This window comes from Choloepus didactylus, chromosome 8 (genome assembly GCF_015220235.1).
Source record: "Choloepus didactylus isolate mChoDid1 chromosome 8, mChoDid1.pri, whole genome shotgun sequence".
NCBI classification, from domain to species: domain Eukaryota; kingdom Metazoa; phylum Chordata; class Mammalia; order Pilosa; family Megalonychidae; genus Choloepus; species Choloepus didactylus.
In genome coordinates this window covers 9176022-9193297 of record NC_051314.1, presented here as the reverse complement: position 1 = coordinate 9193297, position 17276 = coordinate 9176022, and the positions used below count along the sequence as shown (strand labels likewise).

At 41.9% G+C, this 17276-nt stretch overlaps 1 protein-coding gene across 9 annotated transcripts in view; it reads right to left on the bottom strand.

Annotated features, from left to right (window-relative positions):
* Positions 1–17276, bottom strand: part of EFCAB6 (EF-hand calcium binding domain 6) — a 333133-nt gene that overhangs the window by 67535 nt on the left and 248322 nt on the right. For 8 of the 9 annotated variants that reach the window (XM_037845944.1, XM_037845943.1, XM_037845941.1 and 5 more), the window contains 2 exons: positions 15407–15601; positions 4848–5003 (listed from right to left, as the gene is read on the bottom strand). In XM_037845944.1, the coding sequence (XP_037701872.1) occupies positions 4848–5003; positions 15407–15601 (351 nt within the window). The remainder of the gene's footprint in view (positions 1–4847; positions 5004–15406; positions 15602–17276) is intronic. The other variant, XM_037845946.1, reaches the window with a different exon arrangement.

Here is a 17276-nt window from a genome sequence, read left to right as displayed (position 1 = left end):
GGGAGTGAATCTCCCTGGCAATGTGGAATATGACTCCTGAGGAGGAATCTAGACCTGGCATCATGGGATGGAGAACATCTTCTTGACCAAAAGGGGGATGTGAAATGAAATGAAATAAAGTTTCAGTGGTTGGGAGATTCCAAAAGGGGCTGAGAGGTCACTCTGGAGGGCACTCTTACAAATGATGTAGTTAACTTTTTTTAGGCTTTAATGAATTGGAACAGCTAGCAGTAAACAGCTGAAACTATCCAACTACAGCCCAGAACCCATGAATCTTGAAGATGATTACATAAAAATGTAGCTTATGAGGGGTGACAATGTGATTGGGAAAGCCATATGGTCACACTCTCCTTTGTCTAGTTCACAGATGGATGAGTAGAAAAATGGGGAAAGAAAAAAAAAAGGCACCCAGTGTTCTTTTTCACTTTAATTGTTCTTTTTCACTTTAATTTTTATTCTTATTATTTTTGTGTGTGTGGTAATGAAAATGTCAAAAATTAATTTTGGTGATGAAGGCACAACTATATAATGGTACTGTAAACAATTGAATGTACACTTTGTTTTGTATGACTGCATGGTATGTGAATATATCTCAATAAAAATGAATTAAAAAAATAAAATGGCAAAAAAAAAAAAATGAAGGAGAAATGAAGACTTTCTCGGACAGATACTGAGGGAATTCATCACCAGCAGACCTGTCCTGCAAGAATTGCTTAAAAAGAAGAGAGAAGGAAAACATAAGGGTTAGAAACTTGGATCCACATAAAGAAAGGAAGAGCATCAGAGAAAGAATACATAAAGGTAAAATAAAATATTTTATTTTTCTTATCCCTAATTGACTGAATAAGTATTTGTTCAGAGTAATGACAGTAACAATGTACCGGATAGCTATAGCATATGGATAACTGAGACAAATGACAGCAGTGTCATTAGGCAAGGGAGGGAAGAATCGGGAAGACTCATTTATGAGGTGTCTATGCTACCTGTGACACAATATAGTATTATTTGAAAATGGACTTAGAATAGTTGTTAATGTATATTGCAAACTCTGCAGAAACCTCTAAAAATTAAAAAAAGAGAGGGGTGCTAATATCCTCACTTTACAAAGTTGGGGACATTTGATTCATGCATTTAGCCAGCACACTTAAATTATACTGCATGGTAGAAAACACATATAAAAAGGCTCAGAGGAATGAGTAATTAACTCAAAGTTATTTCAGAGAGATGGAAAGGATAAGACTTCCAGTTAAATAAAATGGCTTGAATGTGCATATCTAGCTCTATTCCTACCCAAACCCCTTCTAAAATGACAGGAAGAGGAGTTTCAAAAGGAGTTTTAAAAAGACACGAAACAGTGGTTCTCCAAGTGGGGTACTCTGCTCTAGCCCAGCAGCATCAACATTAGTGTCACCTGGGACCTTGTTAGAAATGCAAATTCTCAGGACCCACCCCAGACCCGAACTGAATCAGGTATTTGGGAGCAGGGCCCAGCAATCTGAGTCTTAACAAGGTCTTTCAGTGATTCCAATGCTTGCTCCAGTTTGAGGATCCCTGGCATAAAGCTTAAGGATGTCCAGCTGCTGGAAATTTGATGAATGAATGGTAATGGGTATGTGAGATCCTAGAAATCACCTTCTAAAACCAACAGAAGGAATGCAAGACAGCAGCCTGTAAACACCCTCAAAGACTCTGGAATTGGTAGCACCAGGTACATCTGGAAGTGAGGATAAAGGCAGGGTTAAAAACAGAAGGACTGGGAAAAACAAAAACAAAAACAAGATTGGTTAAAAGTCTGTGTAGAAAGCAATTAGACCCCAGATTCTCTCCCCAAATTCCATGCAGCTGGGTGCCTGCCCCCTCCCCGCCCCAGCAGAAGATCTGGAGGTGTGTTCTCTCCAGAGGACAAAGGCGCAGTTCTGAACTGGAGGGCATTTTTCCTAGTCCAAGGAGAGTTTCTTAATGAAAAGAGGGTGTCTTAGTTTGCCAGGGCTGCTATGACAAATACCAATGTGGTTGGCTTTAAACAATAGGAATTTATTGTCTCACAGCTAGGAGGCTAGAAGTCCAAAATCAAAGTGCATAGAGCCAGGCTCTGTCCAAAGTCTGAAGCCTTCTGGTGGGGGCTTGCCAGCAATCCTTGGACTATAACAAAATACCATAAATTTGGTGGTTTACAACAACATGTTTGTCTCTTTCAGTCCTGGAACCACAGGTCTGAAGTCAGATTTACTGGGATGAAATCTGAGTGCTCCCTACAGAGGCTCCAGGGGAGAATGTGTCTTGGCCTCTTGGTGGCTGCCAACATACCTGGGCTTGTGGCAGCATCACTCCAATATCTGCCTCTGTGGCCACAGTGCCTTCTCCTCTTTTGGGTGAAATCTCCCTCTGCCTCCCTCTTATAAGGAAACTTATGATTACGTTTAGGGCCCACATGGATAAAACAGGATAACCTCTCCATCTCAAGATGCTTCATTTAATCACACTCAAAGGCCCTTTTTCCATACGAGGTCACATTCACAGGTTCCAGGGATTAGGACCTGGATATTTTGGGGGAGCCATTACTCAGCCGACCACATTGACTGTCGAAACTTCAGCCTTCTTCACCCAGTTAGTCTCCAGAGGGTTCGCAGGAGGAGACTGGAAGAGTTGGGTTGCCAGATTTAGAAGAAAAAACTACAGGGATACAAGTTAAATTTGAATTTCAGATAGGCAGCAGATAACTTTTAGTATAAGTGTGTACCATGCAATATTTGGGACATATTTCTACTAAAAAATTTGTTGTTTATATGAAATTAAATTTTACCTGGGCATCCTGTATTTTATCTGGCAACTCTATTCTCTGGGAAATCAGACCAGCCCAAAAGAAATGTTTTAAAGCTACTGACAATATGGGTTCCCCAAGGAAACTGCCTTTCAGATTACCCAGTAGTTCAGGGCAAAGTTGATAAGCTCCATCAATCTGCATAGAGCTTCTAATCTGCTTCTTAGCACTCCATTCTTAATATAAGCATATTTTTGAGGAAAGCATCTGTGCTGGTTTGGAGCTGTTATGTACCCCAGAAAACACCATGTTCTTTTGATCCATTCCTGTGTTGGCAGACCTATTGTGCGTAGGACCTTTTGGTTAGGCTATTTCAATTGAGACATGACCCAGTCCATTCAAGGTGGGTCTTAATCCTTTACTGGAGTCCTTTGTGAAGGGGATAAAAGACAGTAAAAGCCCAGAGAGCAGAGAGAAAAACACCCCGGAGATGCTAAGCAAGGACCCACAGAAACGGAGGGAGTCACTGAAACCAGAACCTAGGAGAGAAGGGCCAGCAGATGTCGCCATGTGCCTTCCCATGTGACAGGGGAACCCCGGCTGCCAGCAGCCTTTCCTCAGAGAAAGTATCTTCCTCTTGATGCTTTAATTTGGACATTAAAACTGTAAATGTATAACCTAACAAATCCCCGTTGACAAAGCCAACCCATTTCTGGTATATTGTATTCCAGCAGCTTTAGCAACCAAAACAGCAACTAATATGAAAGACAATAGAAAAATCAATATGAAGGAGAGATTTTTCAAGTGATGAAAATTTTAAAAGAAAGTATAGTTAATGTCTTCAGACAGTGCATTGATGAAACAAGAACAGGATGTTATAAAAAGGAATGTTCAGAGAACAAATATGGGCACTTAGTAATTAAAAATGTGAGAAATATTAGAGAAGAAACAAAAATCTCAAAATAAATAGTGGGAACTAAAATTCAGGAAATCTTCCAGAAGGTAGAGCAAAAAGAAAAAGAGATGGAGAATGGGAGAGAAAGATTTTTTTTTTTTTTTTGTAAAAAGGGGAACAATACATGTGGGTTAAATATTCAGTAACAATAGGAGTTTCAGAAAGCACAGAACAGGGCAGGAACTCATTAACTAAAGAAAGAAAGAAATTCTCTGATAATTCAAGAATTTGAAAAGAGCTGTCTTCAAGAAGAGGAAGCTGACAGAACAGCTAGTGTGCATGAACACACTGGAAACAGATTTGAGAACCAGGGGTGAGTTTGGGGTTTTTAATTAGAGATCATAAGTACATAGGAAACAAAGTGATCAGAAAAAACAGATAATTATTAAACACCAGGGAAAAAAAAATGCTATATAGGCAAAGAAAAGAAATCAGCTAGTCACAATAATATAAACCCTGAATACTGATCTAACCAAAATTATGATGCAGCGAGATGGAGAGCACGTGGAGATAAGTTTGTGTGTTTCCATGAGGTGATGAAATCTGGGGGTGAGGTGGCTAGTGGTATGTGATGGGTGGAAAAGAGCTAAATCCACTTCTTCTTAGTAGGAAGTCAATCGATACTGCCCAGGAGAAAAAAAAAAAAAAATCAAGAAGTAGCAGTATAAGCTCGTCACTTAGAAATTGGGAATAAAATATGAAAATATATCAGTTAAAAAGAGTTGGAAGTTGTTGACTCTGAGGAAGGGGAAAATGAGGGCAGCACAGGGCAGGGGGTTGGGGTTGCTCTTTTTAACAAGTCCTGTAGAATTCTTTGACTCCTGACAAAGTGCATGAACAATGTGGATATAATCAAAACTCAACTTAAAAAATGATTATGCTATGAATTCACATAAGGAAAAGTCACGAATTTGCCGAGTTGCTTTCTCTATTTACTTTTGGTTGACTTAAACCTATTATAATAAAGCAAGCCAAGAGGATTATGTAGAGGATATTTCAATGTCAAAGGTCTTTTTGAGTGGATCTATACAAGAAACAAAAGCAATTTGTCACCTTGTTTTTTAGTACTGTGAGAAACTTATTTTACCCAGTTCAAAAACAAAACAAAACAAAAACAAAAACAAAAAAAACCTGTTTAGAAGGTGTGTCAACTCCTCTTCCTTAAGAGAACAGCAGCATTCTTGCAGTGCCTTCTGCATCTTGCTTATGGATATGCAGCCATTTTTGGATTTATCTAGTTTGGTGAGTGCTTTGATGATATCTTGATAATGATCTTGAAGCTGATCCCTGAAAGAGAATACACAGTAAAATCAGGAAAACAAAATAATTTCCTTAAAGCACGTTTCATGATCATTTTAATGTGATGATTTGATGGTTCATCTAAGAACTAATTTTGAAGACATTTTGCTGCCTTGGTGTAACGTTTCCATTAAAAAGTATCCTGGAAAAAAATCATTATCATTTTATTATCATTAGCAAAACTACATTAGAGAAATTACAACCTTGTTATTAGAATTGGTACTTTAAAAATGGGACTGAGAATTTTAAAATATGGTTACTTTTCTGGCAGCTGAAATACACATTTATTCTCTCCATGAATACTTATTGCGCATCCATCACGTGCCAGGGATGGCTGTAGGGGCTGGCATCCACCAGTGGGTCAAACAGGCAGATGTCCCCACCCTAGAAGGACTTACATTCTAGTAGAGACAAGACAGACAATAAATAGAGGACGTAAGTACATTGGACAGTTGATTAGTAGGTAGTAAAAAAGCGCTGGTTAGGGGGATTGGGAACGCCCAGAGTGGAAGTGGCTGCAGTCCTAAGTAGGGAAGTCCAGTGACGCCTCCCTGGAAAGTGACACTTGGACAAGGACTGCTGAAGGCAGAGCCGTGCAGAGCTTTCCCTGCAGTGGTGAGAACAGCCAGCACCAGGTCCCAAGGTGGAAGTGCAGGAGGACAGAGGAGGGAGGAGAGGCCTGGAGCCCTGTCAGTGCTGGCTCTGGGTGGGGGCTGGAGACCTCTTGTTTTTTTTTTTTTTTTTTTTACATTAAAGGAAGCATAATACAATGATTCTATTAGTTACAGTCTCTAGTTTATGCTGATTGCATCCCTCCCCCAATGCCTCCCCATTTTTAACACCTTGCAAGGTTGACATTTGCTTGTTCTCCCTCGTAAAAGAACATATTTGTACATTTTATCACAATTGTTGAATACTCTAGATTTCACCAAGTTACACAGTCCCAGTCATTATCTTTCCTCCTTTCTTGTGGTGTCTCACTTGCTCCCCATCTTCCTCTCTCAACCGTATTCATAGTTACCTTTGTTCAGTGTACTTACATTGTTGTGCTACCATCTCCCAAAATTGTGTTCCAAACCACACACTCCTGTCTTCTATCACCCTGTAGTGCTCCCTTTAGTATTTCCTGTAGGGCAGGTATCTTGTTCACAAAGTCTCTCATTGTCTGTTTGTCAGAAAATATTTTGAGCTCTCCCTCATATTTGAAGGACAGCTTTGCTGGATACAGGATTCTTGGTTGGTGGTTTTTCTCTTTCAGTATCTTAAACATATCACACCACTTCCTTCTTGCCTCCATGGTTTCTACTGAGAGATCCGCACATAGTCTTATTAAGCTTCCTTTGTATGTAATGGATCGCTTTTCTCTTGCTGCTTTCAGGATTTTCTCTTTGTCTTTGACATTTGATAATCTGATTATTAAGTGTCTTGGCGTAGGCCTATTCATATCTCTTCTGTTTGGAGTACGTTGCGCTTCTTGGATCTGTAATTTTATGTCTTTCTTAAGAGATGGGAAATTTTCATGAATTATTTCCTCTATTATTGCTTCTGCCCCCTTTCCCCTCTCTTCTCCTTCTGGGACACCAATGATACGTACATTATTGTACTTTGTTTCATCTTTGAGTTCCCGGAGACGTTGCTCATATTTTTTCATTCTTTTCTCCATCTGCTCCTTTGTGTGTAGGCTTTCAGGTGTTTTGTTCTCCAGTTCCTGAGTGTTTTCTTCTGCCTCTTGAGATCTGTTGTTGTATGTTTCCATTGTGTCTTTCATCTCTTGTGTTGTGCCTTTCATTTCCATAGATTCTACCAGTAGGTTTTTTGAACTTTTGATTTCTGCCGTATACAGGTCCAGTGCTTCCTTTACAGCCTCTATCTCTTTTGCAATATCTTCTCTAAACTTTTTGAATTGATTTAGCAGTAGTTGTTTAAATTCCTGTATCTCAGTTGAAGTGTACGTTTGTTCCTTTGACTGGGCCATAACTTTGTTTTTCTTAGTGTAGGTTGTAATTTTCTGTTGTCTAGTCATGGTTTCCTTGTTTATCCAAATCAGGTTTTCCCAGACCAGAACAGAGGGAAGAAATATTCAGTATCTGGTTTCCCTGTGGGTGTGTCTTAGAAAATTGCTCCACCCTTTGATGCCTCAGGTCACTGTGCTTTTCTGCCCAGCAGGTGACGCCTGTTAGCCTATAATTCTTGACTGGTGTGAGGAGGTATGGCCGTGTTCCCCCAGGCTCTGGGGTCTGGTTCTGAATGGAAAGGGCCCCACCCCTTTCCTCAGATTTTATGCTGTGTTCTTGGGCATTCCTCCCAATTCAGGTTGGTGTGTGATGAGGTGGATGGTCTTGTTTGTCCCCCCGCAGTTATTCTGGATTATTTAGTAGTTGTTTCTGGTTTTTTGTAGTTGTTCCAGGGGGACTGCTTAGCTTCCACTCCTCTCTATGCCGCCATCTTGCCTCTCGACCTCTTGTTTTTATCAGGTTGATTTTTCCCCAGGTACTTCTATTACCAAGAAACACAGCCACCATTTTGTGCACACTGATGGATAAACCAGGCTCCTGTTGTCTTCTTCATTCCATTCTTGCACACGATCTTCTTGACAACCCTGCCAAAGCAGGGGCCATCATCACCCCCCTCTCATAGTCGAGAAACAAGGCAGGGCCTGGACCAGTGGCAGGGCCAAGAAAAGAGGAGGCCCTTCTCTTGCAGCGAGGGAGCCAGCCTCAGGGGCTCAAGCTGCAATTCCAGCTCTAGGGTTGATCTTTTTCCAGAACTTACTGAAGTTTCCATGATTCTGTTTTTCAGTCTGGGAAAATTCTTCCCTGACTTAAAAGGAAATATTGTTAAGGAACTAAAATAGCATGGAAATGTTTAAGAATAAATAAGCTATTCATCCCCTGGACTGATCAAAGCACAAGCCGTTGGACAAGGAACACAGCCAGCTCAGGGGCTGTCAGCTCTAAGGGCTCTGTCCCGGCTACTCTTTTGGGACAAATCGGTAACATCATGACTAAGTCTGTACACTGGTGACCACTGAGTCAGGGGACCTTGGAACCACTCAGCTCCAGACCGTACCTTGGCAGGTGAGGGAGACCTGGAGGGGACCTTCCCTTCCTCAGGCTCCAGCAGAGAGGCTGGCGACCTTCTAGGAATTTCTGGGTTAAAAAAAAAAATCTACAAGGAATTGCAAGGATGCTGGAAACACCGATGCATGTGGAGCAGTCATGCTTATGAAATGAGGCTCAGCTGTAGCCTTAAAAAACTTCACCACAAACCCTTCCCCAGGCAAAGGAATTCTGAGCTCAGGGACAAGGGTCCCTGGTGGACAACGCGGCCCCCCGGAGGGGGAGTGAGTCCTTCTGGCACCTAGGCTATTCTCTAACCATCTTCCTCTGGCCTTTTCCTTTCCACACTGTATGTTTTGAAGCTCTTACAATGTTCCTCCACGTAGTGCTGATGCAATTCCAGAGTTCCACGTTGAAAACAACAAGTTCCTAACTGGTGGTAAAAAGAAATAACAGCAGGAAAAGCAGAAAATGTTCCCTTTTCCTCCAAAGCTGGAGAAGGACAGCCACTGTCTTGGGTTAGGAAATGGCCCTGGCAAATGTGATCTTTAAAGACACGCACGTTTCTGAGGCCAAGGTGCTCTGAAAGTACCGCCAACCCTCAATCCCAGGTGTTCTGTCTCAGCTCCTTGCCCAGGTTAATGCTACTGAAATGTACACTAGCTCTGAGAAAGGAGGCTTGTGTGTTTCCTCCAGTAAGCCAGAGAAGGGTGATGGGCCCTTGGACTTCTTCTGCATAAAACAAGCTGATGAGCCTGTACGATTTCTTATTTTAACGAGGAATCAGAGTTCAGTATCTCATTTAAATTACACAGGAAAGAAAGAACAAAACCACAACTCCTGGGCCACCAAAGAAACAGGAATTTAATGTAATATTCAGGTCTAGCATTTTCTAAACACATGAGTAAATATTGTCCCTCCTCCCTAACCCCTTCCCCACCCCCACCAGAGTAGAATTTGACCCGGAGTAGAATGATTATGAATTTCTTAACCGCAGCTCACCCAGGTCTCTTGAAGCAATATGTTTATGTATGATGGGCTCAGGCTCAGTCTTGGCTTCTGAGTTATTACTTAGGGAAAAGAATATGCTAGAAATTCTAAAAACTAAATCTTTGGTGGTAGTTGTCTAAGCCTCATATATGTATCTATGAGACAGGGCAGTGGTAAAAATAACCCACAGGAACAGGAAATCCAGAAATCCAGAAGAGGTTAAGTTGAATGGGACTGTTTGGGGTGGGGAGAGGGGAGTGGCATTGATTTCAAAGCTACATGGATTCTGCACCCTGCCCTCTACCAGCCAACAATTTGGGATCAATTGGCCCAAGCATTCAAGTTTCTAATACAGACGAGCACATAAGCTGTTCTGTGAACGTACACTAACAGCCACAACATTTTGGATTCCCTTCCAGGTGTGCCTTAAATTCAGTCCTGTGTTCCAAAATGATTGCTTGTCCTCCCAACCATTATATTCCACTTAATCCTTCCAAATGAAAGCAAATGAAGAGGTTAAAAAAAAAAAACACACACAAAACATTTCTGGAGATATGTATTTTTAGGAAATTGAGGCATGCAGCGTTTCTTGGACTGGTTTCCAGGCAGTCTTTATTTCACTTGCTGAGTAAATATTTGCACAGGGCAAAGGAAGGTTTAGAGCACAGATCATGCCACATCGTCAAACAGAGACAGTCACCCGACGCCGGTGGTGAAGCCGCTGTTGCCCTGGGCCTCGTCTGGTTCCTGGGATGGACAGTGAGGCAGAAGCCTGAGGAGGGCCACGCCATGGCCAGTGGGCCAGCCACAGAGCCCCTCGCCTGCCCAGCCCCACAGGCCCAGCAGGCCCAGCTCCGCAGAACACCCCGGCAGCTCTGCTGGCTTTGCCTCCCCTCTCAGTCTTCACTTTAGTCGGGGACAGTGCTCACCAGGCCTGTTCAAGATGGCTGTTCCGATTCTGAATCTTCAACTCAGTCTCAGGCCCCAAAGAACAAGGCATGGAAAAGACAGCTGCATTTTTTAAAAAGGGATTTTTCTTAATTTAAAAAATGTATTTAGGGCATTCCAAACAAAATCAGTTCCCTTAGAATCGAGAGAAATATATAAAATTTCAGTCACTTTAATTGAACACGACTCCATTTACCGATCTTATCAGAAGCTCAGTAAGAATGAGTAGGTCAAAAAACCTGGAAACACTGGGCTCTGTGGCTCATCTGGAAGACCCACTGACCCAATAATTTAAAAACAGACTTGACAGTTGTACGAAGCTGTTATCTTTGAACAAACAGATTGGTCGTCCATCTCTAAGATATCAGGCTTGTCTTCTTCAGTAAGAGGCTGTGAACACGGCGGAGAGGATGGAGTGCGTGTGAATTGGCTAAGTGAGCCTGATGGCCTGAAACGCGTTGTCTAAGGGCACATGGTGCTTTCAGCTCCAGACTCAAGCTCACACAATAAACAGAAACACATGGTTAGAGAAGGGATGTGCCGTAGTGCCGAGGCTGTGAATTTCTTTCCTAGAGCCTCATTAGTCACGAGTGGCAGGAGAGATGAGAAGTGAAGACTTGAGTGGGTAATGAGGCCAGCTCTGTCTGGCAAAGATAAATTCCACTTTTTCATTAGTCAAATGGCATATTTGATTTATACCCATCTTGTGCATATTTTTACTTTAAATTTCACAAACTCAATTCTCTGCCTTCGGGCTTTATAACTCAGTAACTTAGACATTATTCAAGGGTGTGTTTGAACTGCTTTTCTCTTAAACCCATTTACCATTAGGCTTTATCCCCGTGTCCTCTGAGTTCTCATTTCCTGTGAAGATTCTTTAGCAACAACTCATCCTCGCATCCAGGTGCTATCCAGGTGGCGTGGACAGAGAACCAAACCCAGCAGACCAGGCAGGAGAGACCCCTGCCAGGTATGGCAATGGGGCTGAGGAAAGCTCTGGCGCAGTGGAAGCTGTGCCCCAGGGCTAGGGAGAGTGGCTGGGCAGCCACTAAGGATCGCCACTGTGGTCTACGTGGTACCCAAGAAAATATGTCCCATTGCTTTATGGTCACATCATACACAGCAAGATTTTCTCCTGTTATAAATTTTTTTAAGATTTTATTTTATTGAGATTGTTCGCATACCATACAATTATCCAAAGATCCAAAGTGCACAATCAGTTGCCCACGGTACCATCATACAGCTGTGCATCCATCACCACAATTACTTTTTTTTCAATTTTTAGAACATTTTCATTACTCCAGAAAAGAAATACAGACCAAAAAAAAAAGAAAACTCAAATATTCCCATCCCCATTATTGACTCATAGTATTGGTATAGTATATATGTTACTATTGATGAAAGAATGTTAAACTACTACTAACCGTAGTACATAGTTTGCAATAGGTATATTTCCCTCCTATATTCCCTCTATTATTAACTTCTAGTTATAGTGGCATACATTTGCTCTACTTCATGAAAGAGATTTCTAATATTTGTACAATTAATCACGGAGATTGTCCACCACAAGATTCACTGTTTTATACATTACCATCTTTTAACTTCCAACTTTCCTTCTGGGGACATACGTGACTCTAAGCTTCCCGTTTCCACCACATTCACACACCATTCAGCACTGTTAGTTATTCCCACAATAACATGCTACCATCACCTCTGTCCATTTCTAAACACTTAAGTTCAACCTAGTTGAACATTCTGCTCATAATAAGCAACTACTCCCCATTCTTTAACCTCTTTCTATATCCTGGCAACTTATATTTCATGTCTATGTGTTTACATATCATAATTAGTTCATATCAGTGAGACCAAGCAATATTTGTCCTTATGTGTCTGACATATTTCACTCAGTGTAGTGTCCTCAAGGTTTCTTCATCAATTCATTTTTTTTTCACAGATGGTTTTGTTCACCCACCATACTTTCTGTCCTAAGTAAACAATTGATGGCTCCCTGTACAGTCACGTATTTATGTATTCACCACCATCACCATTATCTATATAAGGACATCTCCATTTCTTCCACAAAGATGAAGGAAGAGTCAAAGAAGGTAGAGAGACAAAATAAAAATAAAAAGAAAAAAAAACATGACAGCTAAAAAGCAACATCACCAATGCCAAGGGTCCCATACCCTTATGACCCCCTCTTAAATCCATTTAGCTTTGGTATATTGCCTTTGTTATTTTAAAGGAAGCATAATAAAATGTTTCTGTTAACTATAGTCTCTAGTTTGCTATTTTCTCCCTATTATCACCCTATTTTTAACACCTTGCAAGGTTGACATTCATTTGTTCTCCTTCATGTAAACACATATTTGTACATTATATCACAATTGTTGAGCATTCTAGGTTTCACTGAGTTATACAGTTCCAGTTTTGATCTTTCCTCTTTCCTTCTGGTGTCCCACATGCTCCTAACTTTCCTCTTTCAACCATACTCACAGTCATCTTTGTTCAGTGTACTTACATTGCTGTTGTACCATCACCCGAAACTGTTTTCCAAACCTCTGTCTCCTGTCTTTTCCTATCCGTCTGTAGTGCTCCCTTTAGTATTTCCTGTAGAGCAGGTATCTTGTTCACAAACTCTCATTGTCTATTTGTCAGAGAATATTTTAAACTCTGCTTCATATTTGAAGCACAGTTTTGCTGGATATAGGATTCTTGGTTGGTGGTTTTGCTCTTTCAGTATCTTAAATAAATCACACCACTTCCTCCTTGCCTCCACGGTTTCAACTGAGAAATCTGCACATAGTCTTATCAAGCTTCCTTTGTATGTGATGGATCGCTTTTCTCTTGCTGTTTTCAGGATTCTCTCTTTGTCTTTGACATTGATAATCTGATTATTAAGTGTCTTGGCATAGTTCTATTCATATCTGTTCTGTTTGGGGTATGCTGCACTTCTTGGATCTGTAATTTTATGTCTTTCATAAGAGATGGGAAATTTTCATTGATTATTTCCTCTGTTATTGCTTCTGCCCCTTTTCCTTTCTCTTCTACTTCTGGGACACCCATGACATGTACATTCATGTGTTTCATGTTGTAATTGAATTCCCTGAGATGTTGCTCATATTTTTCCATTCTTTTCCCTATCTGTTCTTTTGTGGGTAGGATTTCAGGTGTCTTGTTCTGCAGTTCCTGGATGTTTTCTTCTGCCTCTTGGGATCTGCTGTTATATGTCTCCATTGTGTTTTTCATCTCTTGTGTTGTGCCTTTTATTTCCATAGATTCTGCCAGTTTTTTCAAACTTTTGATTTCTATCTCATGTTCACCCAGTGTTGTCTTTATAGCCTTCACCTCTTTTGTTATATCTTCCCTGAATTCATTGATTCGGTTTTTTATTTGATTTAGCATATTTCTTTGAAAATCTTTAATAGATTGTTACATTAAAGTGAAACAATATCTTAACTATATCTTGATTGAGGTGTAAGTTTGTTCCTTTGACTGGGCATATCTTCATTCTTCCTAGTATAGATTGTAGTTTTCTGTTGTCCAGGCACCTGGTTTCCTTGGTTACCCCAGACAGTTTTTCCCAGACCAGAACGGGTTCAGGTCTCAGAATGGGGTTATATTCAGGGTGTATCTTAGAGGAATGACGGACTTTCTCGGGAGGTCTCCAGTTGCTGTGTTTTTCCTAACATGCCCAGCAGGTGGCACCTGTCAGCCTGTGGCTCCCAACTGGTGTAAGGAGGTGTGGCCTCTACAGTTTCTGTTTTGGCTGTTTTCCCCAGGCTCTGGGATCTGGTTCTGAAGGGAAAGCTGGGCCCCACCTCCTTACTCTTAGGGAAGATACACCCCCTAGGGAGTTATCATCTGCATTTAAATTGCCTCTCTGACTCTGTTATCTCCACCCCTCTGGGTCAGAGCTCTGCAAACTGAAAATGGCTGCAGCTCTCTCCTCTAAGTCCCCCAGGTTGACAGAGAGAAAAAGGGACAGAAAGTCCCCTTTTAGAGCCAGTACATGACCCCACATTTCACTTGTCGGCCAGGGGTAACACCTGATCTTCTGGGCTCCTCCTCCTGGGCCAGATGAGTCTTCTGGTTCTTTAAGGTCAGTCATCACTAAAAGCCTCTGTCTGCTTGTTGGGGGTTTGTAGCTTGTATTCAGCAGTCCACGTTTGTTAATTAAAACTCCAGTTGGCACTCAGCTGAGCTGTATTCCCTTGCTGGGTGAGTGTGTGCTGCTCTCTACCACAGTGAGGTTTTGCAGCTCAGCCTGCCATGGCGCAGGGGCTCTTGGCGCAGTTCTGCAGTTCCTCGGTTTTTACTTACAATTCTGTGCTGCAATCTCAGACATTCCTCCCAATCCAGGCTGGTGTATGATGTGTGGACAGTCACAGTTGTCTCCCAGCAGTTATTCCAAATTATTTATTAGTTGCTCCTGGTTGTTCATTAGTTGTTTCAAGGGACTAACTAAATTCCACTCCTCCCTATGCTGCCATCTTGCCCCTCCCAATCCTGTTATAACTTTTTAAAAAATTACATTAATAACAACTTCTAAACTTTGAAAGTAATCACACACAATCCCACCATCCAAACACAAGCCATCACCTTTTGGCATAGCATCTTCTGGTCCTTCTGTGCAGGCACATATATTTGACACAGTTCTGATGAGGGCATATGTGTGAGTTAACATTTAAATTCCACAACCTTTTATCACCAACACTTCCACATTTTCCCCATAGTTGTCATGAAAATCATTGCAGTAGGCATATAATACGGCATATTCTTCTGGGCCACATTTTACTGGGCCAGTGCACTAATTTGGGATGGGAAGGTCTTCCTTTTGTTAAAGACACATTGCAAGTTGTATCTTCCAATGGCTAAGCTTTGGCTTCTTCCAAATTATTTTCTTGGGATAAAGTCCCCAAAGTAGAAGTACTGAGTTAAAGGAAAGGTCTGTTTGTTTGTTCAGTCATTCATTTATTTGAAAAATATTTATTGGGTGCCTATCAAGTGGGAGATGGGCTCTGGTGCTGGGGATTCAGCAGTGAAGAAGACAAGATGCTTCTTTACGGAGCTTGCACTGTGGTTGGAGCAGGGGAGGGTTCGGCAATAGGCAGCAAAAAATTAGGAGGAAAATTCTCAAGGGTGACTTCTGAGAGATACCAATGCCATGAGAGAGGTTAACTGGGTAAGGCAGGCTAGGTATAAAGCTTTAAAACTACTCCATAGCTCTTTTGACTTAGTGCCCATTTACGGATTCTACAGCGTTTAATGAGCATTACAATTTCATGATAATTTAACCACCACTGGAGGTGGCATTTTAGAACCACTTTGGCTGTAAGGGTGAATGTGAAACAGAATGACCAGATGAGGGTCCCAGAATATTTACCGACTCACCTGCCTGGCAGGGCCTTCCCTGTGTTCTGCTGCAGTTCCCTGACCTCTTCCTGCACCTGCTGTGGCTTCGTGAAATGACCCATGAAATTGAAGTAACCCTCAGCGTAGGGTCGATGAACTGCTGCGGAATAGCTGATACCCAATTTCTGTAAAAACTCTTGATACGTAATGTGCCCTCTTCCCTCCGTGTCGTACCTTTAAACAAACAAACAGAAGGCTCCTATCAGCAGCCATTAGGGTGTGTTAGCGCTCAGGCTTCTGGCAAGTTCTGCAGTGTTTACGAGGAGCTCACACCCTGGCTGCCCACCACTCAGAGTGTGCTCCACAGACCAGCAGCACCGGCCTTGCCCAGGACAGTCGCACCTGGAGACAGAAATGCAGATTCTCGGGCCTCGCCCCAGACCTGGTCGGAAGCTGCATTTTAACAAGGCCTGTGCCCAGATGGATTCATAAGCACATCAAAGTTTGAAAACCTCTCCTCGAGCCAACAGAATGGTCGCCTTATATACAGCCTGGCCCAAGAGAAAGCAACAGAATTCACTCACCACCACTCTGTTCGAAACATAGTTGTGACTATAGATGATTAAAATCAACCCATTCATTCATTCAACCATATTTTAGAGCCCCTATATGTAAAAAGAACTATGATAAAGTTTAGAAGAAAATCCTTCAGAAGGCACATTCCCTCTTAAAACTCAAATAAATGAAAGCCACTTGATTCAACAGTGGTAAAATTCCCCATTTCCTCTTTGAAGAGACGGCAATTATATACAAGAAATGAAGACGACCAGTAAGGAAAACAAGATAAGAATTATATTGTGTACCTTTTATGTCGTTTTCTATTACTGAGATTTTCTGAATTATAATTCATTAAAAAAGGCATAATGGAGGGGTTTTATCTTCCAACATTATTCAAATAGAATAGAATTATTTCAGTAAAATTGTTAAGGCAAATTGCCAATTTTCTTTCAAGGAAAAAAAGCATTTATTTTTACAGAAAGACCTTGGCTCTGAGCTAATCGATAAAAATGGCATTTGCGGATGTGATTTTTTTCCAGATGAACTCTGAGTTTGAGGAGCTGGACTCTAAACAACTTAGAAAGCCTAACTCTTCTATTATGCTGCTGGTTGGCTAGCGGCTGAGCACATGTGCAAACCGCTGTCCTTTGTGAAGCAGCGCTTTGCTCTGACCATTGCCTGCCGAGATGATGAAGGAGGGAGAGACAGGACCCCAAGGCTGCCAGCCCGGCACACGGAGCCCTCTGAGACTGTTTCAGTTGATAGCGATGAAGAGAACCTGGTCACCTACCTGGCTTTCTTGTCTTCAAGGGGTGGAGTGGAGGGTAGGAGAGGAGGAGCAAGAAGTTTGGGCAAATGCTTTGTGCACTTGTGCTGAAACCTGCAGAGGCTTTGGGGAGTCAGATATCATAGCCCCTCCCCAGACCCCTCCCCAGGCCCCTCTGTGTCCTTCCCCCAAGGGGCCTACGAGGTCCCAGAGGCCTCCTGCGGCTCCTTTACTGCCACAGCTTCCTTTAAGCAGTGTCTATGACATCCACCTGCCTTATTCAGCGCCTAGGGCAGCTTGTTTTGCTTTTTTTTTTTTTTTTTCAGTTGCGGTAACTTAGAAATAAGATAAAAATGGCCACTTGAACCATTTTTAAGTGTGCAGTTCAGTGGCATAAATTACATTCGCACTGTTGTGCCACCAGCTCCCATTACTAAAGCTTTTTCATCACCCCAAACAGAAACTCTGTGCCTGTTAAGCAATATCTCCCCATCGATTCCTCCCTGCAACCCCTGGTCACCTCTGATCTTTCTGCCTCTAAGGAGATATTTCATGTAAGATTCCACGCAAGATTTCACACAGGAT